The 24,892-nt window shown below is 42.1% G+C and overlaps 1 protein-coding gene across 2 annotated transcripts in view; it reads right to left on the bottom strand.

The window, feature by feature from the left end:
• Positions 1 to 24,892, bottom strand: part of TENM2 (teneurin transmembrane protein 2) — a 1,365,940-nt gene that overhangs the window by 293,380 nt on the left and 1,047,668 nt on the right. For both annotated transcript variants that reach the window (XM_006884325.1, XM_006884326.1), the window contains exons 6-7: positions 16,003 to 16,125; positions 943 to 1,148 (exon numbers count right to left, since the gene is read on the bottom strand). In XM_006884325.1, the coding sequence (XP_006884387.1) occupies positions 943 to 1,148; positions 16,003 to 16,125 (329 nt within the window). The remainder of the gene's footprint in view (positions 1 to 942; positions 1,149 to 16,002; positions 16,126 to 24,892) is intronic.

The raw sequence follows: 24,892 nt of genomic DNA, 5'->3' as shown, positions 1-24,892 counted from the left end.
TCAGGATTTTCTGAGAAATTCAGTTCACAGAAGAAACAGTTGCAGAAATACAGCTGCGAGATTTTGGCTTAAGTTCTATCAAATTGAAAATATTTAAAAATTAACTTCCAGACTTAGCAAAACTGACTTCAATGAGCAGCAGAGTCACCGTTTGTTTTTTTGAGATATAAATCACATGGCAATCCAGTGGTTTTCATTATATCATACAGCCATCACTACGACCTATTTCTAGACCTTTTCTATCACCCACTTCATACTATTTTTCATACACACTTTATACCTATTAGCAGTGACTCTTTATACCTTCACCACTCTCCATTCTCTGGAAATCACGTCTCTTTTGTACTTCCTATTTACATGGAATGTCTAGAATATGCACTGTCTCTGTGGACTTGCCTATTCTAGATATTTCAAATAAATGAGATTATATAATAGTGGCCTTTTGTGTCTAGGTCCTTTCAGTCAGCATAATATTTTAAGGTTCACTCATGCTAGAGAATCTACTAGACTCATTGTTTTTTAATAGCTGAATAATATTATACTGTATCACATTTGTTTTTCTGTCTCAAATTGATAGACATTTGGATTGTTGCCAGCTTCTGGCTTTTGTGAACAATACTATTATGAATATCTGTGTACAAGTATTTGTCCGAGCATCCATTTTCAGTTCTTTTGGAACACATCTAGAAGTGGAATTGCTAGGTAAAGTGCAAACAGTATAATACATGGAGGAATTGTCAAGCTGTTTTTCACAGGGCTACTTCATTTCACCATCTCACTAGCAATGTATGAGGACTCTGATTTTTCCACACTTTCACCAACACTTGCTTTTGTCTGTCTTTTTTATTGTAGCTGTTTCAGTGGGTGTGAAATGATATCTCATTGTGAGGATATTTATCTTTTTTAAAAGAAACTTCATAGTTATATCAAGCATGATCATACCTGGGCATGAGATGGTGGAAGTCCTCTTCTTATGTAAACACCAAAGAGAGCATCCTTTCCAAGGGAAATGTTGAACTTTAAGAACTGGGGCTGACTGATGTGAATCTGTGACCTCCAAAACACCCCTGGTGGGACTTCTTGTGTCACTCGCCGACCAACTTCTGCTTCGCCACTGTCTATGCTGCTGTTTTTTAGTGACCAGGGCACTGGAAGACAAGAAGACACAGAAAGTCAATGACATTTGTATAAATTCATTAACTCTACATCTTGTTTAATTTTATGCCAATATACAATGAAATATTGTTGTTATGTGCTGTCATAGCAACCCTACCCTAAGCCATTCTCATTGTCCCTGGCATACCTGCACCCATTTCCACAGTTACTGTGTCAGTCCGTTTCATCCAGAGTCATCTTCTCTGTGCTGAACCTCCACTCTTCCAAGCATGATGCCCTTTTACAAGAACTGGTTCTTCCTTGCAATATGCCTAAAATGTGTGTGTGTGTGTGTGTGTGTGTGGTTGTGTATTTGTTGTGTACCATCAAGTTGCTCACCCTCCAGTGGGTTTTCCGAGGCAATTAATCTCATGGGAAAAGATTTTCCATCATTCTCACGTAGAGCAGTTGGTGGATTTGAACTGAGCACCTTTGGGATTGCAGCCTAGCTTCCTACCATAGGCACACACACACACACACACACACACACACACACACCCCAAATCGAAACCTTTCTTTAATCTTGCACCATCCTCCTCACAATCTCCACCATGTGCAAGACCACTGCTGCAGTCCCCATATCTCTCCATCTCATTTCGTCTCCTCTCTTTCACTGACTTTCTGCCTGGCCTTGTATGTAAACGAACTGCTGTCTAGTTAGAAGCCACTCACTAGGTCACATGACCAAAGTAAGTGTGTGTGTGTATGTGTGCGTGTGCATGTGTGTGTGTGTGCATGTTTGCGTATGTGTGTATTTGTTGTGAACCATCAAGTTGGAACTGATCCATCGCTGACCCCCACTGGATTTCTGAGGCTGTAAATCACATTGGGGGGGGGGGAACTGTTCATTTTTTTTCTCCTACAGGTTCATTAATGGATCTGAACCTTCAGAAAAGCTTGGCCTTTGGGTTAGCAAGGCAACTCCCTCTGGCCTTGACCACCAAAGTTCTTTTTCATATGTAAGTAATCAATCAACACAGTGTTTTCAAGCATATGGTACATAGATCAAACTCAACTCAAACTCTCTGCTGTCGAGTTGGAATCAACTTATAACTGACCCTGCATCACGTTTCTCCTGCCTGCCTTCCTCCCAGGGCACCTCTGTTGGACTGGAACCACCAGAGAGGCTCAGGCTTCAGGTTAACAGCACCGGTCCCTAAGGACTACTGTGCCATCGAAGCATGTGTATATGTATACACTAATTAATATTAGGATTGAATTTATGATAAATATCTCTTCAAGTCACAGCTTACCACATTTATGTTTTAAATAACAAAGCTATAAACTCATATCCCAGGGCATCTGAAATCTTGGCACAATGCTTTTTAAATATTCTGTGATTGCTCTTTCCTGATCAAATATAATAAGTGCTAAGAATTTGATAAATACATGTAAAGCTTCCAACCACCCAGAATGTGACTGGGATTTAAAAACTATCAGCAGGGGAGGGGAGGGTGGTATTAATTTGGCACCAAATTGAATTCTTGCAGGCTTTAATTATTCTTTCCAGCCACAAACAAGTCCAATATACTTTGACATTTTCATAAATTAAAAAAAGATAAAAAAGAAGAAGCTGCAACACTGAACAAAAATCAGCCTCGAGAAAAACAACTCAATAGAACACTGAGACTTAATCTTGGGTTGTGCCTAAAGCAATATTGAAGTGACCCTTCCTTGAGTTGGAGGGAGAGCTCTGAGAAAACCACACCTCTCTTGGTGAGGTTACAGCATCTGTGACTTGTAGGATATAAAATCTTTTTACGCGGAAACTATCAGCTGTCTATACTTAATAATAAGGGTTCTGAAAATATTTAAAAGTGATAATTTCTTAATAAGAGTAAACTAATACAAACAGATATGTCTTGGAGAAGATGCATTCAGAGTGTCCCTTGGAGGCAAAGATGATGAAGCTTCATCTCACATACTTTGGGCATGTTGTTAGAAGAGAGCATTCCTTGGAGAGGGACATCATCACGCTTTGAAGGGCGGTAAGGCATCTAAAGAGAGGAAGACTCTCAACCAGATGAACTGACGCAGTGACTGCAGCAATGGGCTGGTGTAAGTCAGAGAGTGTGCGGATGGCACAGGATAGGACAGGGTTCAGATCGGTTGTTCATAGGGTCACTGTGAGTCATACTCAACTTGATGGCACACAACAACAGCAACAACTAGTGTTTCCTACACTTTTTAGAAAGTTTTCTCTCTAAAGGAGATTAAGGAAAACCCACAAGCTACTAGGCGATGCATAAACAAAGCAAGCAAGATGATCTCTGTCAGCTTCATTTTCTGTATTTCTAAAATGGGAACTCGAAGGCACCTAATAACAACAAAAACAACAACAAAAAAACGGGAACAAAATCTAGAGTGAATCTAGTTTTATGAGGGTAATTTTTTATTCTTTCAGATGGATTCTAAACCTCACAAGAAATATTTCATCATGTCTTATTCATTCCCATATTTCTCCTGAGAACTTCTATGCCAACTGCATCCAAGTATGGGAGGGATCAAGGCTACATCTGTTTTGGGGGCTTTTTTACTCATGGAACAGTTGATTACGTTGGTGGTTCCATCATTTTCAGCAGGAAACAAGCTTCCTTCTGCATATGGCTGTGGGGGACTTTTCTGGGAAAATGTATCTATATTTGGTCACCCAACATCACAAAGAGGTTGAACAAAACGAAATTATAGAAGTGCCAAAGACAGGATCTGGCAATCAGAAGGCTTGGTTTTGCACTGCCTATTTATTCACTCAAGACAAGCCTCATAAGCTTCCTTGGCTCCATTTCCCACTGTTAAATGGATAGGTGTCGTTTTTTGGCCACCTGAATATTTTCCATAGCTAAATTATAAAAGAAAGTCACAGGGTGATTTGAAAGTGTGAAATTGTTTTACCTTTAACAAGGGAGGTGATGATTAATTTTTCTCCAACTCAAAAGAAGATCAAATAAAAAGTCAAAACAAGTTAACAATAGCTTAAAATAAAGAAGGCAGACTATAGGGTTAGACCTTACAAAGAACTCTTTGACTGTAGGATAATGGAACTTGGGAACCAGCTCTTCAGGGAAACTCAGAAACCTCCATCATGTAATGTCTTTGAGGAAGAAAAGCAAACAACTAGATGCACTGAGTGGTCCAGATCTTTAGACAGGGAGAGATTTCCCCTCTTAACATTTACTATGTTGCCTAGAGTTTCTAACAGAACAAAGTCTGGTGATCTACTTTCAAAAATCAATTAATAAAAACTCCATGCATCATAACGGTCCCATTTGCAAATGATGGTAGGGATAAAGCAGGACTAAGCAGCACTTTCTTGCATTGTACATGTTATATCTTGTGTTAGATGTTGACTTGAAAGAAGATTCCTTAAACATTGCTTTATTATTCATAGGAGTTGAGTTGCTAACTCAAAGAACACACTTCTCCGGCAGTTCGAATCTACCATCTCTTCCTTAGGAGAAAGGTGCGCAGTCTCCTTCCATGTGATTGAGAGCCTGTCAAAATCTGCAAATCCGTAAGGAGGGTTAACGACTAGTCCATTCGGACTTGGCAATGAGTTTATGGGTTTTTATTCTGCTTTGCTTTTGTTTTCATTTCATTTTATTTATTATTTATTTATTTGGTTTTCTGTCTAAATTCTTTCCCTAAAACATTTGCAAGTAAGTTAGAGACATAACTGCTCCCTTACATATAGCTACTTCAATGTGTTTCTCTTACAAACAAGGACATTGATTTTTAGATCCACAGTGCAGTTATCTAAAATTGTAAATTAACATTGATAGAGTGCTGTATCTAATTTATGAACCTCATTCAGATTTGCTGATTTTATCCCTAATGTTCTTGTGTTGTTGTTGTCGTTAAGTGTCGTCGAGTCACAGAAAGTTCTTATAGCAAAAGAAAAACATGAAGTTTTGTGTGTAAACACACAAAAAATGTTAGAAATGAACACGTGTAACTTCTGTACTTTAAAAACAAAGGACAAAAATGTACAAAATCCTCATGGTTTTAGAGGACAAAAGCAAAAGCAAATGCAGATGTGTTCTGCTGCCAGAGGAGAGCTACCCGCCTCAGTGCTTATACCACTGGAAGCTGAGTTCCTGAGCAGAGGGTCCAGGTTATTGCTGTAACTATTCTTAGTCACAGAGAGCAGCATGCCGGGTTGGCCTCTGACCCGGAAGAACTTGAATCTAGGCTCCATTCAACTGGGCCAATTGTTCTAGGACCATCAACATGGCTAGTCTCTAGCCAGACGCCAGTGAGAGAAGAGAGCAGAAAACCCAGTGATGAAGCTTTCTTTCTGAACACACACGGTGGATATTATATGAGAGAAGTGCCGCAACTGTGAGGAGGAAACCGACTTGCTATAAATTTGAATCCCTGCTCTTATAATTACTAGTTGTGTGGCTTTGTTTGGGTAGTCGTCACTCCTGTCAGGGTTTGTCTAGTCTTCCATTGAATGAAACGCCTCTGAGGATTTGACAGGGCAATGTGTCTATCTCTTTCTATCTTGTCTGTTGCGGTGCCACCAAACAACAGCTGTAATAATTTATCCAGAGGGCAAATTTGTGATGATCTAACTTGCACTGCCAACCCAAAGGTATGCAGTTCGAATCTGCCAGCTGCTTTTTGGAAGAAAAATGGGGAATCAACTCCCACGTGATATAATGCCTCTAAAAATTGGCTGGAGGGTCAGCTATGAGCCAGTTTTGATAAAAGTAGCAACAACTTAACATAAAGGAGTCTCTGGATGTGTTTGGCCATTAGCTGAAAAGTTGGTAGCTAGAACACAACCAGAGGTTTATCAATCTGATTCCAAAGGGTCAAAACAGTGAAAACCGATTGGAACACAATCCTAATCTGAGATACATGAGGTCAACATAAATTGGAATGGACTCAATGACAAGTAATTATATTATTGCTTTGTGTAGGCACAAACAGGGCCTTGGGGTAGAATGGGCCTAAATGAGTCATGGTGTTAGTTTCCAGTGTAGCAAAACTGATTACATTTGTCCATTTGTATGAACAAATACAGAGAGAGAGAAGTTGGCGTGTGCCATCTATACAAAGACGTTGATATCAGAGAAAACAGCCACGCGCAATTTGCTTGAAGTCATATGTGCTGACTTGGATTCTACCTTCTCCTCCTTTGGGCAACCATGTATAGCCAGCTTCGGTGAAGAACAACTGCGAGCTTAGCCATCCTGTCATACTTTCATGAAGCAAATGTATCTACTGTATATTAGGGAGTCTTGCGTATCTATCGTTGTTGAGTACCAGCAAGTCTGAACCGACCCATAGCTGACTCTCCAGCGGGTTTCCAGAGGCAGTTAATCACATGGGAGGAGATTGCTCATCCTTCTCCCATGGAGCAGCTGGTGGATTTGACCCGTGTGCCTTGAGAATTGCAGTGCAGATTCTTACCAGAAGGCCATTAGAGCTCCTTCTCAGGTATGTATATATAGTATCTACAGAACAGAGCAGGGGAAACACTGCATGGTTCAAAATCAGGAAAGGAATGCATCAGGGATGCATGCTGTCTCTATACCTTTTCAATCTATAAGCAGAACAGATCATTCAGGAAGCAGGGCTTTATGAGGAGGAATGTGGCATCAGGATTGGAGGGAGACTCATCAACAACCTATGATATGCCAATGATATGACCTTGCTTGCTGAAACTGAAGAAGATCTGAAGTGCTTGCTGCACAAGGTCAAGGACTATAGTCTTCAAGATGAATCGAAGTTCAACATCAAGAAGACAAAGATTCTCACCACTGAACCAACTGGCAGCACCGAGATAGATAGAGAAGAGATTGAGGTTGGTAACAGCTTGCTTGGCTCCCAATAAAAAACAGCAGTCAGGAAATCAAAAGACAAATTGCAATGGGAAAATCTGCTGTCAGAGACCTCTCCAGAGTGCTGAAAAACAATGTCAGTCTAGAGACTAAGGTGCACCTAATCCAGGGCATGGTCTTCGCAATAACTTGTCATGCTTCAGAAAGCTGCATAATGACTAAAGATGTCAGAAGAAAAATCAATGCCTTTGAGTTGTGGTGCTGGAAAAGAGTCTTGAACATACCATGGACTGCCAAGAAAACAAATAGGTCGGTCTTGGAGAGAGTGAAACCAAGTTTCTCCTTAGAGGCTAGGATTTTGAAGCTCTGTCTCACATACTTTGGGCACGTGGCCAGCAGAGACTGGCCCTTGGAGAAAGACCTCATGCTTGGAAGGGTGGAGGGACAGTACAGGAGAGGAAGACCTTGGATGAGATGGATTGATACAGTAACTGGGGCAATGGGGGTTTGTGTGATGGAATTAGTGAGACTGGCTCAGAACAGTTCAGAGCTGCTGTCACGGGTGACTCTACATCACATAACAACAACAACAACTGTATATTAGGGAATCTTGATCTGCATAAAAAGTAAGATGGCTGTATAGTCCCATCACCACTTATCTTTGCAGTCCAGCATCCATGGACATGGTTTGGGCTTGGATGGGGGCATCATGAGAGGCATCTAGCAACATCCTGTCTCAAATTGTCCAGAAGCAAGACAGCCACTACTGTGGGGGCCTACCAAGGGCAGGATAGTGTTAAGTTAAGCAGGACTGAGCCCAACCCATGTCTCCCAGAGCTGCAGCTTCCAGACAAACCTCCTAAATGCTCACTCCTCAGGCTGCACAGAGGTGACAAACATTTTTTCCCGAGAAGCAAATGCTTAAGACATAATAGTTCTGACTAGTTCATCTTCAGCTTAGAGATGAGATTTCTTGGTTTTCAGAAGCAACACTCTAATGATCAATTTTACAAGATAGTCCAAACTCCAACTCCACGGAAGATTGCTCATGTAAATGTGAAGCTATTGCCTATTTCAGAAGCATGTACCTAAAATTTCATCCTGTTAAATAAGATTGATGTTGAGCAAAACGACAGTCTTCCATAGCCACATTACGAACTAATCATTTCGGAAAATGTTGCCGTAATTCATTTATGGGAACAGCGAAACTATTCCCCAAACAAGTGATAAAGGAAATGGACTCGTCGCCAGGCCATGGGAATGAAGCCTCATATTAATACGTCCTCGACTTCACCCAACTCTAGAGGCACCTCAGCATAAATCTGCCTTGCAGATTATTCTGCCTCACATATTTTTATCTATCGCAAATAAAGTTGAATATGGAATAAAGCTTTAGTCATTACAACTCGTTTCCATTTATTCGAGAATCAGGACAACCATCTAAGGGTTCTATTTAACCAAGAGATAAGTGAAAAGATTCTCCTAAGGACCTCACATTCACTGGGTAGGAATATAGTGTATCTGTGCTGGAGCCTATCAGCTTCTGCCCTGCTGTCGGCTGGCTATTCTACAGGAACAGGGTCCCATCCCAAGAACTACTGAGCCTGTGATGATATTCCCAGCATTCCACGGAAACAAGTAACAGTTCTCCAGCTCTTGGGACTTAGCATGGTCTTCATATCTTTTTTTGAGACCTCATTTTATGGCCTCCTGTAGAAATAGTCAACCTTTTTCACTAAGAGGATTAGCAAATACTTATACATGGCAATATACTGAAATTGCCTCCAAATGAATACACAGTTCAGTTTAATACTATTAGTTTGAAAACAAAATCCTCAATGAAAATATTCTATTTGGTTTCCAAAAATGTAAACCTTTATGGGAGGAGATGGCATCTTTCTCCTTACATATGACTGATGGACTTGAACTACTAAACTTTCAGTTACTGGTCCAACACATTACACAACCAAGCCTATATAACTACCATTACTGAGAACAGTTAGAGTTTATTAACTCTAGTATGAGTTTGTTGACTGCTTTATTGACTGGATACTACATGCTATACAGTCTCTTGATGCCTTTATGATTTTTCCCACTTTGCAGATGAAAGCACTGAGGCTCACACAAGGAAGGCAACTTGCTTAAATGATAGATTGAAAATCTATGTTGGATGCACCCTGGAACCCACATATTTTACCACTACGCTGATTGCACTTTAGACCCTGTGCTAATTAAAAAGGATTCAGAGATACATGTATTTAAACTAGTATCAGAGTCCAGAAGATTGGGGGAAGGATGTTGACCTGTGCAAGTCAGATCTGAAAGAGAAGTGAGGTCAATGAGAGGAAGGGCTTATGAAGTGGGAGGGAAAGTGGATGCCATTTTCAGATCTCTACCAAACAACAACGATGTATGTACAATAGAAACCGCACAACTCTGGACAAATCTGGGAGTGGTAATCCGAAACCCCCCAAACTCCTATGTGACTCTAGTAAGTGATACAAATCTATATTCGTTTCCTTGAGCTGCTATAATAGAGCATCACAAGTAGGTTTAGAGAAGTCATTTAACAGCAGAAATCCATTGTTCTAGAGTTCTAGAGGCTACTCTCCTATTCAGTGTGGGTAACATTCCCTTCAAAATCTCAGGGAGAGATTCTTATGTATCTCTCCAACTAATGGTAGCGCCAGGTGTTCTCTCCCTCGCAGACACATCATTATATTGCTACTCTTCCTCTGTCTGTCTATCTGTGTCTCTTTTCTGTTTTTATAAAGTCAAGAGTTCATATTGGATTATGATTTTCCTTACTCCATTATGACCTCATGCTCACTGACAACATCTTCAAAGAACATACTTTCAAAGGTTATAGTCACAAATAACAAGGGTTAAAACTATAGATATCTTTTTTGGGGTGAGGGACACACAATTCAATCCCTAACACTATCTGTAACAATGGTGGAACAATATGGCCTCTAGAATGAGGGAACTGTTTCATTGGTGTGGAGGTTGTTGGTATATTTGCCAATAGACACAGTCTTTTCATGTATTGTGATGTTTGGCTCAAACATTATGACCCCTTGCCCTTCTGAGAACTTCATTGACTTTGAAAAAGCCCCATATAGGGAAGTGATCATTTTGAAACCATAGGCTATGTTCATCGAGAGGCTGACTGGAGCCAGAGGAGGAATTACCAACCTCCCTGCTAATCTGGCTCCCAGTACCATGCATTAAGCCAACTACTAAAAATCATTATGAAGTTTTTGCTGAAAGGGCAAGTGTAGAAAAACATGTTTCTAAACAGAATAATAGTCTTTGCCATTTTTTCCCCAACTTGCATACCATCTGGAAATTCCGATTTTTTTTTTTCAAAGGGTAGGAAAGAAATGTGCTCCAGGCACAAATAAATGTTTACAGCTGAGTTATAAACCGACAATGGTGGGGTTTAAAACAGACAGGCTGGCAGTGATGGAGCTCAAGCTGCAGCAAGACAAATAATGGTGTGGGAGCAGGCCAGCTAGCTCTGCACATTGCAATTACCAAATGTGGAATCCAAGTGAAACTGTCCACTGCAGATTAGCAAGCAAGCACAAGTGAGTCTGTGCTTACGTGTTTGCTGGGTACTCCATCCCTAGAAGGGACTGCACACTGAAGAGAGGTTTTGATTCTGCAGGAAGCTGCACTTGGGGTTAGCAAAGGGAAATACTGTCTATACTTAGAAGTAGAATCTTTGATACTGTAAAAAAAAAGTGACATTTCTCACTATAGACTATTAAGTGAGCACAAGTAAACCTGCGCTTACTTTGCTTACTGCTCAATCTGACACTGCCCTTGATCCCGTGAGTGAGAAGTCTTGCTCTCCACCGACCTCATTAAGCAAAGATTTGGAAAGAAATCCTCATACGGAATTTGCTTTCATTCTCAGAAGGTAAAACAAAAAGAGGAATGTTTATCTTGACATTCTGAAGGCAATCTTTGTCTTTGCAAAAAAAGAAAACAAACAAACAAAAAAACCCTAAAAAACCAAAACGGTATCTCATTAAAAATGGCAGCTCTTGGAAACTTGTTAGAGTGGACCAACTGAGAGGTGTCATTATGTCAGGATGACAACAGCAACAACTGATAGTCACAGATTGCTCACTAAGTGTTGATACCACACACAGTGTTTTAGAAGGACAACTTCATTCATTTTCAACAGCAAGCTTGTGAGGCAGCACCATTATGCAGATTTGGAGTCAGGCAAAGAGAGAAAAATGCTTAAAGTCACCTGGCTGTTAAATTATGATGCTAGCATTTGAATACAGCCAAACTCATTCTTGAGTCCTGTACTAAGAAGTTCTTTCAGCAATGAGTTAACAATGAGTTATAATCTGTACTTGGTCAAGAAGGAAAAAACTCATATATTGTGCGTTTGGATTCTCCTTAACTCCCACCAACCCTATTGCCATCAAGTTATTTGACCCATAATGACCCCAAATGACAAGGCAGAACTACCATTGAGGGTTTCTAAGACTGTAAATCTTTAGAAAAGCAGATGGCTACTTCATTTTTCTGCAGAGTGGATGGTGACTTTTCAGTGAACTAAGTCCTTAACTGTTGCTCCGCCAGGATTCCTCTTCTCTTTTCAATTGGCTGTAATTTGAATTGCTATAGGAAAGTTTGAGGGAGTTCTAGTGGCTCAGTGGGAAGGAATTGCACTGCCAATGCAAAGGTACATGGTTTGAATCACTAGTTGCTTCATGGAAAGATGGGCAATGTCCTCCCATCTGATTGATGCCTCTGAAAACCTGGTGGAGGGTCAACTATGGGTCGGTTCAGGTTTGATGATACACAACAGCAGCACAGAAAAATTCTAGGAAAGCACAAGTGTCTACGGGAATGATATAAAACTGCCAGAATTTTTTTTTCTGTAAAGGGTCTGATCATGAATATTTTCAGCTTTGTATGCCATGTCACATAATCTCTGTCACAAGTACAACTGGGCCACTATAGAATAAAGGCAGCCATATATACACAAGAGAGTGAGCACGGCTGTGTTCCAATAAATCTGTATTTGTTAAAATTGGTGCCCTTCCGATTCTGTCCATGGATCAGAGTTTGATGACTCCTTATGTAAAGAACACCATGAGTTTAAAATGAATGATACATTTAAAAAATGATCCATGAAATCCTATTGAGAGTTGACTCTTTCTTAAAACCTGAGCACACATTGGGTACGTATTACGCATTCTTGTATACTTTGCCCTCTGGAATCAACCAGTCAAATAGAATTCCCTTATGCTGTCTGAGCAGGTCAGAATCCTGTATTGAACCTTTGTTCTCAAGGCTTATCTAATCCAAAATCTGTAGAAAAAAGTGCTCCGAGCCACTGTAATGAAGATTTATGAGTTCATTCCTTTTAAAGTAGAAATACAAGCGAGATGGTGAGTGATTCTGGCATGTGTGTGCTCGATTTTCTTGATGTGAAACCCAACCACCTACCACGTGAAGGTTTAATTGAAAGAGCGAGAGGAGAAAAGAAGCCATGAACAACAAGAAATGGAAAAGGGAAAGGAAGACAAAGCCCAAAGAACACACTCTTTCAAACTAATTAATCAAGTGCTTTGTTTCCACTAACATCTCAGAGTGTGTAGGCTGCCCTGTCTATTAGACTCCTTTCCAAACCCGAGGAATGTAAACACTCCTAAAGACCCAGTAATGAAATCTCTATCGATGTGCTATCTTAGATGGGACTCACATGCTGGTGTTTTGCTTACATTTTAATTTGCTCCTGCAGGATGCTTACCCAGTAATTGCTTAATAAGATTAACCTCCCTGGCAATGTGTGGTGTATCTTGATTAAAACATTACCAGAATGAAGGATTATTGTCTACCACACTCACATACACACACACAAAAAGGAAGGGGATGTTATTTAATGAATTTATTGCCAATATACCTTGATTGCCTCTTTGAAACACTGGAAAAGGCAGTCGATTGGAAGTGATGCAGGTATAAAATTGTATAAAATTGGGGAGGTAGCAGGCAGTGGATAGCGGGAGGTCACTGAATAAATTAAACTTAAGATCACTTTCTCTGCAAAAGTTCAGTGTGTGGTGAGAAAACAAAACTCCTTCTAGGCCACTTTAGAACCTAAACTTAAAGCAACTTCAGAGATATGATGATATTTAGTCATCAGAAGTGCCCTAATTTGGAGTTCAGAAAAGAAATGTTTTGGGTTTTCCTTTTTAAGTCCTTCTCCTTATTATTTTTAACAATTTTAAGCCGTTCTCCTTATTTTGTGAGTATCCTATCAGCAAAATTCACCGGACAATGTCTTGGCAAGCATTTCTGTCAGTTTCATAACGCCTTTGGAAAATATCTGAACAGATGATGCTATGTGACTTACACAACATTTACAAAAGCATGTTGCATCTGTGGGGAAGAACTGAGGTCTTTTCAAAGATGCAATGGAAAGTGTTTCTTCATTTGTTAATTTAGAGACATGGTGCTCTTGGTTAAGACTTGTTCTCTGCTGGGAAGTTTCTTTTTGCTTCCCGCTCATGCTGGTGTGGGGTGCCAAACACAGGTGGGAGTTGAAACTGGAGCTTAATTCCTAATGGGAGGAGCGGCTGATCCCATTTATGGAGGTCAATGCATATCCTATCTTTGAAGGATGCTGTTGAAAAGATGTTTGGCTGTAATGCCAGAATATACACACATGTGAAATATACCACTGTAGTTGAAAATACAAACTCAGTGCCATCAAGTGGATTCTGCCTCACAGCAAGCCTGTGGGATGCAGAGGAACTGTTCCACAGCCTTTCCAAAGCTATCAATCTTTATAGAAGCAGACTGCCTTATCTTTCACCTGTGGAGCAGATGGTGGGGTTGAACCACTGACCTTTTGGTTAGCAGCCAGAGAACTTAATTACAGTGACACCAGCACTCTTGTGACTGATGATGGATTACGCATAATCACTTTCAAATGTGTACGCTCTAGTCTTCTGAAAGGATGGTATACTGACTTATAGATTAAAGGACATCTATGGATAAAACATAACAGAGATTCCCTAATGGGTTTCTCCTGAGCGGTGCTCCTGACATCTTAGATAGAACAATTCTTTGTTGTGGGCGCTGTGTCTTGTTGGATGTATAGCAGCTTCCCTAACTCGCATCCACTAGATGCCAGCAGCACCCCTACAACTGCAGCAATCAGACTGTCTCCAGAGATTGTCAAGTGTCCCCAGGGGTGGTGAAGCGACCCCTGACCGAATGCCACTTCTATGTAAGAAATGGAAAGAGCAGATGGTGGTAAGATCTAAAGGTGAACAGATTACTAACCTGAAATCAATAAATTTGGTTTCTGACTTTTTAGTCAGCTAAGGCAGAATATGGTCAGTGGAGGTAAAGTACAAACTTCCATTTTTATGTCTAGATTTTCTTACCTGATAATAGAAAGCATATAATTTCATCTTCAGATAAAACTCTTTCATGCTTACTTAAAGGTAATTTAGTGTTATGATTATGACAGATGAGTACCATGATTCTTAAGGAACAGGTAAAAAGACAAGAAAGTCAGACCTGAAGCATTAGGACAGCTCTAGGGAGAATAATTTCAGCAGTATTAGCATCTCATGATGACTAATGCACAACTCTAAGGGCAGGTGAATTCTGAGCAACTTTATAAAGAGGACACAGTGGGATGGAGTAGGAGCTGCCTGTCTCTATTAGTAACCAAAATGGTGAATCTAAGAAAAACCCCCAGCATCTTGCACAAAGACTACGGAACCACTCAGGGTTCAGAACAGAATTCAAATCCACACCTTGAACTGCAGTGATTCAGAGTTAAGTCTCTGATATGGTCTGTATCTTACTTTTGGGGGATGGGAGGTGATTTTCTTCCTTTTAGAGCTGTTGAAATTACACACAGTGTTAAGCCTGTTAAACTCGCTCTGTTGCTAATAAGTCCATTTCGATTCATGGCGACCCTGTTTGTTCAGAGGAGAACTGCCCCACCCGGTTTTCAAGGCTTTGACCTTTACGGAAGCACCTGTGGGTGGGTTCAAACTGACAAGCTTTCAGCTAAGAGTTCAGTGCCTAACAGTTCTCTCAACCCACCCAGGAACCTGCTGGCACAGAATATGCCAAATAAGTGTTATGTCTTTCCCCTGTTTAGAAATATCTTTACGGAGTGTCTTAAGAACGTGGCTGTGCACTATGCCAAGAGGGAGAATAGAATATTCAATTCTGAGAAACCCTTCTATGTATTCTCTCTTGTTGGTGACTTCCATCCGAGATGAAGTACACTCTGCTACATGCCAGACATCCAATCTACCATTGGCTGCTCTGGTCTTCTAATTGCTCCCTGTTCCCACCTCCCAAAGGTTCTGTTTTCTCTCCTCTTTCTCGGCACCTTGTTAGAACCTATTTTTCCCCCCTGGAAGAATACAGTTGCCTGACTGATTCAATAAACATTTCTATTGTCCCCTTTACTGTTCTGAGAAGAGAAGCTTTGTTCCCCAGTTGTCAAAACTCTTTTCTATTCTCTGCAAAAGCAGAACAGCACTGAGTCTTTCTCTTTCATGTCGTGCCAGGCGGTGCTGCCTCCCCGGGGAGGCTGCATCTCTCCTTGTGGGGAGAGAGGGCTCTAGTCGAGTGGCACGTGCTGCCTGCTGCTCTCTGCCTCCTGATTAGGCAGGACTTTGTCCTGCTGCTGCTGCTGCTGCCGCTCCAGCTGCTGCTGTTGCTGCTGTGGCTGCTGCCCCTGCCCAGGCCTTGGGAGCCTTTCAAGTAGCCCCAGTCCGTGCCAGTCACTGCAGATAGCATAGGTATGCACATTGCTCCAAGCGGGCACTGCGCCAGCTACGAGCCACTCCTGCCAAACGCAGCTAACAGACAGGAACAGCAAACAGCTTTTAACGGGGCACCTATGAAAGGCAAGGCCTTTTTTCTTTTCCCTCCCTTTCTTCTCCTTTTTTGCATACCTTCCAAGATTTGGATTTAGAAAACCTGAACCAGCTGGTGAGAGCTCTGAATTTTTCTGTGACCTCAAGAGGGCAAGCAGCAGCTGTAACCTCACCTTTGCCTCCAGATGGCATTGTTGCCACATCATCGTTTCCTGGTAAGCCGGTCCTTATCCCATTGTTAAAGGTGTGTCCATCTGCCGGCTGGAGTTGCCAATTGAGTCCGAGCAGATGCATTGCTGCAGGAGAGACAAAGTAATGAAAATATGAATAGATAATTCAGCAATGCAAATGTCAAGGGGGAGGGCCAGGTGCCTTTCCAAGCAATTGCCTTTTAAGGAAGCTGCAGTTCAAGAATGGCTTGCCCTGGGCCTCAGGGATTAGCTAAATACAGAAAGCATGTTGATCCATTAGGTTCCTCTTTTGGTGCTGCTGCCACAGCCTTAGGGGAAGAAGATCCCCATGGTGGACAGAGGACGGAATAGAATGCAAAGGCCAGAACCTCCAAACAGGGCCACCACCGAAGGGTAACGAATCTCTGAGGTCACAGTCACCTTAAGAGGACTGCCCAACCCTCGGCCCTAGAAACAGCCCTGAAACAACAGGGCTGTTTTCAGACTTGCCTTTTAGAGATATCAAACATGGACGGTTTTCTCCAAAACATAAATCCGTTTCCAAACACCCAAATGGTGCCAGGATACTAGTCTGACTGTACCTTCAGGGAAATACGAAGGGAATCGGCAGCATCTGCATTTGTATTGGCCCATCAAAAGCCCGCTTCCCAAACTATTTTAAACTTTAAAATATTTTTTCCTTTTCACTCCTTATTTGCTATAAGTTGACAGCATTCGAGGGGATGAAGTAAAAGCACATGGAGAAAAATGTCTCTTCTGAAAATATTATTTCCTTCCCTCTCAATCTCAAATTCTTCTTTCTCGCTCTCTCTCTCTACACACACACACTCTCTCTCTCTCTCTCTCTCTCTCTCTCTCAGGACATGTTGTTGTTAGCTGCTCTTGAGTCACTTCCTGACTCCTGGTGACCCTCAATACAATAATACTGGACTACTGTGATCTAATTGTTACACTGTGATCTAATTTTTATTTTAGAGGTAGACCACCAGGTCTTTCTTCCTATTTCTTCCTGAGTCTGCAAACTGCTGAAGTCTGTCAAACATCACAGCAGCATGCAAGCCTCCACTGACAGATGGGGGATGGCTGCATTTGAGGTACATTGTCCAGAAGTTGAATCTGAGTTTCCTGCACAGAAGGTGGGAATTCTACTAAATGAACTATTGTTATTTTGTTGTGCACCATTAAGTTGGAATCGACCCTTAGCGGACCCTGCAGTGAGTTTACAGAGGCAGTTAATGACACAGGAGAGATTACCCTTCTTTTTCCCTATGGAGAAGCTGGTGAATTAGAACTGTGGGCCTTTGAGATTGCAGTGCAGCTTCTTACCCCCAGACCACCAGACCTCCCTAATCAACCACTATTGTTACTTTATCAGTTTATGTTGTTGTTCGATATTGTTGTTGTTTTTTTTTTTTTTTTAATTTTGTGTACGTGTACCGTCAAATCAGATCTGACTGGTACAGGAGGATATTGCGCCTCCTTCTCCTGCAGAGCGTCTGGTGGATTAGAACCGTGTTCCTCTGGGATTGCAGTTCAGTTTCTTGCCACTAGGCCACCAGAGCTCCCCTTTGTTGTTCGATATTGTTGAGTCAGAATCAACTCATGACTGACCTAGCAGGTTTTCAGGCACTACGTCACACAGGAGGAGATTGCCCATCTTGTTCCCTCAGAGCAGATGGTGGATTTGAACCGTGTGCCTTTAAGTTGGCAGCACAGCTCCTTACCACTAGACTATGAGAGTGTACAGATAAAGGGTTCCAACCCGTTGCCTCTTTGCTAAGAAAACAATAATTTCTGCAGAATCTGCTTGATTTCCTTGTGAACATCTTCAAACATTAACTTTATGTGTATGTCTTCAAACATAAACTTTCTTCCTGGCTCTTCCCTGGTCATGTCTTCTGCACTTTAGTTTATCAAATGCAGTCCACAGTCTGTTGGTTCTTGGCAGGTTGTTCTTACCGAGCGGAATAAAAGGCAAATCCGAACACCTGTAGTCTTTTACAACCCTTCCTGTAAGACACACTTGGTGACTACATCTGGAGTTGATTTCCCGTCCAATAGTAATTGTCTGTGTCTGGAATTTCAGTGGGACACAGGTTGACACTGTTGCTATGTCTGCAGCACTGGGCTGTTGACAGGGAGAGGTCTGGAGTTTGATGCAGGGATGGGAGAAACAATTAACCACAGAAAAGGCAATTAACAATGCTTAGGAAATTGTTCACACACCAATTAATTCTGCATGCCCACCACCATTTAAAGTCAGGCAGCATTCTATTAAGGTTAAACCCCAATTTTCAAACAATGCAGCTCAGACTGAGGGCCTCAGATGAGGGTGGCTGGTGCATATAGGTGCAAATGCTGGTGTGGTATCTTTTTTTCTTTCACTTGCCCTGTCTTAAAACCATGAGTTCCTTCTATACATTTCTCTGAAGCATGAGTCTCACAGTTGCAACTGTTGGAGATGATAAATACTAATAAGTATAACTGACATTTACTGCACACTTTACCGTCAAAGTAACACCTCATTTTCTCCTGTAGTTTATCCATTATATGTAGGTCACTTACTTGAAGAGACCAGATTCTATTGCCTCAAATAATGACATATTTTCATTGCACAGAGGTCAGGAAATGAGAACTAATCGTGGCTGCTTCCAGGTAACGATAGCTTCTGATTTGTAATTACCAGGAGAAGGGAGCCAAGAAATTAGCTATTTTAAAATGGTAGGGGGATAAGATCCTACTGGGTTATCAGGGTCGGCCTGGAGCGGGCTGCTTCTGCTCTGGAGATGCCATTCTTTAGAGCAGAGTGTCTCTGAGACTTCAGGTAGATGCAGACAGGTATTACAGGTGCAGCTGGGGCCTGTGCCTAACAAAGCTTTGATTTTCACATCTCTACAAGGAAGCGGTGGGCCCATCAGCAAAGACGACAGCCTCCCCAATGCCCCATCGATGTGAAAACGCTTGTCAGAAATGCTCTCCTGTTCTAGTGCTCAATCTTGTCACTGCAAGGTGCAGAACATATTGCAATCGTCAGCTTTGGGAGAAGAGCAAGCAGCACACACTCTGATGTCACTGAACAGCAAGAGGACATTCATGAGACTGGATTCCCTCTGCTCCCTAACACGCCGCTTCTCCAGCCTCACTTTTTGTTTCGGGTTCTGGAAAATCTCTGTTAGGGAAAAAAGAGCCTTAAAAAACTACGACTGGACCAAAAGGATTGGGGTCAGAAGAGAGAACTCTCAGGAGGCAGGCAACTCCCAAGAGGGAAGAGGAAAACAGGAAAGGGAGCAGGAGGGGAGGGAAGGGGAAGAGCCAGGTGGGCTGGGCTCTGAGCGGAGGAAATGCAGCAGAAACAAAGCACAAGTTTGGGCACATTTTCTGTTGTCAAATTGAACTCGAAGTAAATAAGTGAGAATTTTATCAGGGATAGAACTACCTTCTCTTGGTTTTGGTGGAACATGCCTGAAACGGACTTTTCTTTACACTTTTTCTTTTTCTGATTTTCTTGACCCTTTCTCTTTTACTTGAATAAGAAAAATGAGGACACACACCACTTTGGCCTGCAGGATGGTCTTAAGTAACCTTAGGAGAAAGGCTCAGAGGAGGTGAGAGGGTCAATGAATTTCAACTGACTACAACTCTGTTGTATTTTTTATTCTGCTGCTGGTTTTATTCTACGGCTTGGGCTGCAAAAGAAGTCCCTCAATCAATTCCTCCCTTTACCTTTTGTAAAGGTTTCTCTTTATGTGTAAAATCATGGCTCCTTAAGGGCTAGAGAGATACTATATCTGAAATGCCTAGAGGATCTGGCATGTTGCTGCTAATATAGCAGGTAGTTTATAAATGTCTATCGGGGAGTTGGACTGTAGGACATTATAATCTTATAAATTAAAAATACAGAGGCATAAAGGGTTGAATAAAACAATGTTGACTGAAATATGGACTAGTCTGCTAAGAGGGCTATTTTGATCATTTGTCACTTTGCTGTACTGTGGAGGCTTACACACCACTATGATGCTGGAAGCTATGCTACTGGCATTTCAAATACCAGCAGGGTCACCCAAGACTAAGAATTCTAGGAAAGGCCTGGATTTTACTTCCAAAAATGATTCCATGTAAACCTCACAGGTCACGGCAGAAGTGAGCCTGACTCACTTGTTTTGAACATAAGCATCAGGAAGGGACAGTCTCTAGGAGCAGGATGCTGTGTTTGGTGACACTGAGGGCCAAAAAGGGAGAAGAAAGCCTCAGTGAGATGAACTGAAACATCAGCTGTAATAAGAAGGCTGAACCTTCTTGTGATTATGTAGATGATGGGCTGGGCAGTGTGTTGTTCTGTTGTGTCTAAGGTCATTGTGGGTGAGTGCTGACCTGATGTCAGCTGGTAACAGAAACATCATTATCTGCTGTCAGTCAATGAACCCATCTTATGGCCAGGTACTGTAGGTGAGATCCTGTAGAAATTACCTTAACTAAGATGTCTGGTTAAATTTGAAGTAGATGCTATTATAACCCCTATTTTACAGAAAATGTTGACTGACATTTGACAACAAGCTGGCTTCAGAGGTAGAGGAAGATAACAGTGGGAGATTATCTGCTTCCTATTTCATAGTGACCTGATTACAAGTCTTTGGGTTACAAATTGTATGGGCAACAGACTATCAGCAAAATCTTGTCTCTGTCTCAAAATAGGCAATAATCTCACTGTGGTAGATTTGATTGTCTGTCCCCTGTCAGTCTAGACACTAAGGTGCACCTAATCCAGGCCATGGTCTTTGTAATTACTTGGTATGCATCAGAGAGTTGGACAATGACTAAGGATGACAGAAGAAGAATCAATGCCTTCAGATTGTGGTGCTGGAGAAGAGTCATGAACATATCATGAACTGCCAAGGAAACAAACAGGCCTGTCTTAAAGAAGGTGAAGCCAAGTTTCTCCTTGGAGGCTAGGATTTTGAAGCTCCATCTCATATACTTTGGTCATGTGCCCAGGAGAGACCAGTCCTTGGAGAAGGACATCATACTCAGAATGGTGGAAGGACAGCGCAGGAGAGGAAGACCCTAGATGAGATGGATTGACACAGTAACTGGGGCGATGCGGGTTGGTGTGTAGTAATTATTGAGACTAGCTGAGGACAGGGCAGGGTTCAGAGCTGTGGTATATAGGGTCATTATGGGTCACAGGCGACTTTACAGCACATAACAACAACAAAAACAACAACTCTATGTTAGCCTCTCTGTAGAGGGCTCTTTCTCTTCATCCCTTGAATTTGGGTGTGGCTATGTCTTAACCCATATTTTGTTATAGTTTTTTTTCCTTTTGTTGTATAGTCAGCTTGAGTCTTGAGTAAAGATACAGTGCGTCAGAGTCACTGCTAACCAATGAAAGAAGAGAGAGTAAACATCACAGTTATGACTATTTGGAGTTCTTTGTTACAGCAGCATACCCAAGATGACCCTGACTGATAAGTTCACTTAGAAGAAAAATAGGAAAGTGCCTTTTTTATACAACAGGTCTCTGCTATTTATTTATATTTTATTGGGTGTGGGTCCTCTTTTAAGTTCAACCAAAAAATACATACATTTAGGAACAATGCATTTGTCAAAATGAACAACAGTGAAAAGCCCAGTTCTTTAAAAATTTTATATCACAGGACCTCCAATTTTGATGCATTTTTTCAGGGTCAGATGTAGAAAGTTGAAAAACCCTTGGAGCAATCAATGCTATTGCTTCTTCACCCTGAGATTTTGGGTAAACATTGGCACCATGGACTTGCATTTTACTGAAAAAGTGACCCTAGATACGGTCAGTGGTCCCATACTCTAGGAGCTCATCTCCAAAGGTCTGAATCAGACCATGTTAGGGTCAGAAGTGAAATGAGTTTGGGAGGTCTGCTCTTTCATGTAACTCACCCCCCACAAGAGCCCCAAATGCACTATTTATCATGACGTGACAGCCTCCTCTCCACAGAGACTCCTGGCTAGCACAAGGGCACCCAAGGGGTCAGCTAGGATGGAATCAAGACAGGCCGGGAGTGGGAGCTGGTGTAAGCCAGGTGACGGCTAGGAAATTGGTCACTAAAACCTCAATAGGCAGCCAAGTCTGAATGTGTCTCCCTGGCTGATTGGAGAAAACTTCCACGGAATCCTGAAAATGAACTAAGGCAGGCTGGACAGACCGCGCACTGGTCTGAGATTTCAGCCAGAATGAGGAATGAACCCAACTGGAGTTAGGGGGATGTTTTCTTTATTGAAGTTACTTTGTTTTGGGGCCAGACGGGCTTTACAGGGAATTAAACTCCTCCTCAGAGGGAGGAGCCAGAGCCGGAGAAAGGGAGTGAGCTTGGGCGCAGGTAGCTAAGAATTGTCCCTCAATCCCAAGGACAGGGCGATGATGCGCCTTGAAAAGGGGCACGCTGGAAATGGGGGCTGTCTGCCATAGTAATGAGGGTAGGTGCGGGCCCTGTTGGGCGCCACTTAGAACCTTCCATGTTCATTGGCTGGCAGAGGATCAACCTGACAAGAGAGTCAATCAATATGTCAGCAACACTTCTCAGAGAGCTGCTCAGCCCCTGCTTGTCAAAGAGGGCAAACATGGAGGCCTCGGAGGCTCTGCGTTTGCTGAGCAGGCCCCCAGGAGCAGGGGGTATCTTTAAAGATCAGCCTTGTCGATATATAACCCAGGGAAGAGACTGGGCTTTCCCTTTGAAAATGGAAGCCTTCAGCCAAGCTGCTGCATAGGGGCAGGAGGTGCGAGGTGAGCCTGCTGGTTCTTGCGGCTCAGCCTGCGGTTAGGTCCACCTGGGCCTTGCAGATGACGGAAAAGCTCACTCAGAGACCTGGCAGGATGGTGGGAAGGGTCAGGACTGGGTCTCTCCACCCCCGCATCCGCTAATTAAGTCAGCAGTGCCAGGCCTCCACGGCAAGAGGAGCCAATTCCAAAAGCCCCATCACTATAAGGAGAGTGTGCAGCAGTGAACAGTTAGGGCCGAAATGCACTTGGACTTGCACAGGCAGCTTCCAAAGGTACCTTAGCAAACAGCATGCATGCAAATGAGCCCACTCAATGATGACGGTGATGATTAACATCTATTTTTATGATGTGCCAGGTATCGTGCTAATTATTCTAAGTGCAACATTTTACTCATTAATTATCATCCCAGTGGTATTTACTAAGTTATATCTGGGTGGCACAAATGATTAAGCTCTCAACTAATAGTCAAATGGTTGGCCATTTGAAATTATCCTGAGGTGCTTCAGGAGAAAGGCCTGGCAATCTGTTTTCATAAAGGTCAGAGCCTCCTTGAGAGCCCTGTAGAGCAGTTCAACCCTGCATACATAGGGTTGCCACAAGTTAGAACTTCATGGCAACTCATAACAACAGTGTGTATGTCCTGGGTACCAGGCATAACTCATTGCCATTGAGTGGGAACTGACGCATAGCTGACCCTCCACTGGGTTTCCAATGCTATAAATCACAGTGGAAGAGATTGCCCATCTTTTCCCCAAGGACCCACTAGTGGATTTGAACCATCAGAGAGTCATCACCTTTGGGTTTGTAGCACAACTCCTTACTGACTGTATCACCAAAGCTACCCACACCAGGCATAAAACAGTTGACAAAACAAAGTCCTTGCTCTCATGGAAGTGAAAGACTGGTAAGAGACAAAGGAATTAAACACAAGTGAAAAGCTGAGTACAAGTTTCAAGAATGATAGGGGAATGGGAGATGGGGAATGAAAATGTTTTTGAAAAAAAAAAATTCATTTTCAATGTAGACTCATTTGGGATGGCCTTTGTGATATGTAACATTTGGGTTAAAAGCCAAAGGAAACGAGAAGGCCATTTATACTGGCATCTGGAGAGAGTTCTGGTGGTGTCGTTTTCATGGAGTTGAGCCAAAAAGCTAAGGAGCCTGTCTCTCTGGGTTGAATGACTGACTGACATCTGGACAAGTGCATTCCAGCTTAGATGAAGTTGGTTGGTGAGAAAACCAACAGCAGATGCAATGTGAAGGTGGCCAAGTCTGACTTCTACTCAATTCCTAAAGGGGAATTTTCTCCATCAATAATATCCATGGGTAGCCTAATGGCAAGAAGCTGCACTGCAATCCCATAGGCATGCAGTTCAGGGCCACCAGCTATTCCATGGAGAGAGGTGGGCAGTCTCCTCCCATGCCATTAATTACCTCTGAAAACCCACCAGAGGGTAAGCTATGAGTCGGTTCCGACTCTGTTGTATGCAACAACAACAACAACAACAAAGACCATACAAATAACTATATGGTCTGACATGCCACACTACATGTTTCTGCATCTATTTCTAGAAATCATTAGGTCTGATGTACATTGTAATTTGACTCACAAACTTTTCTCATAGTTGTCAGGTTTATTAAGGAAATAGGTTAGAGAGTGGGGAAACAAAGAAAATCACACAAAAATCCAGGTTTAGCCTAGTGGTCCCAAGCTACATTAACAAGGCATAATTCCTTACTTAATGAAGGTCCAGGTTTAGTTCAGTAGCTCAGATACAAGAAACTTCTAATTTCCTCAATCATCTGGCAAACTATATCTCAGAGCAACTAAGTCACGTTTTTCTTCAATCATCCAGCAAGCAAAACCTTTAACTGTGGGCTTTATCTCCAAGATTCTTCTGCTTATATCTTGCGACAGTCTTCCCACCCTCTCTCTACCACTGTCACAGTCTTGTCTCCACAGTCTCCTTACCACCATTTCTCACAGTATGGAAAGTGTTCTCTTATATTGGTCCCACAGCTATTGATGATTTGCAAGCCCTTGTACCCACAGTTAAGGTAGCTGAAGACCCCTAGTGGGCTAATACAATGGCTAGAAATGTCAATTTTCAAGGTTCT

The sequence above is a fragment of the Elephantulus edwardii genome, unplaced genomic scaffold, assembly GCF_000299155.1.
Source record: "Elephantulus edwardii isolate Elephantulus edwardi_28Jun2011 unplaced genomic scaffold, EleEdw1.0 scaffold00033, whole genome shotgun sequence".
In the NCBI taxonomy this organism is placed as follows: domain Eukaryota; kingdom Metazoa; phylum Chordata; class Mammalia; order Macroscelidea; family Macroscelididae; genus Elephantulus; species Elephantulus edwardii.
The sequence above is the reverse complement of the archived record's forward strand: the minus strand, read 5'-3'. Positions and strand labels throughout refer to the sequence as shown.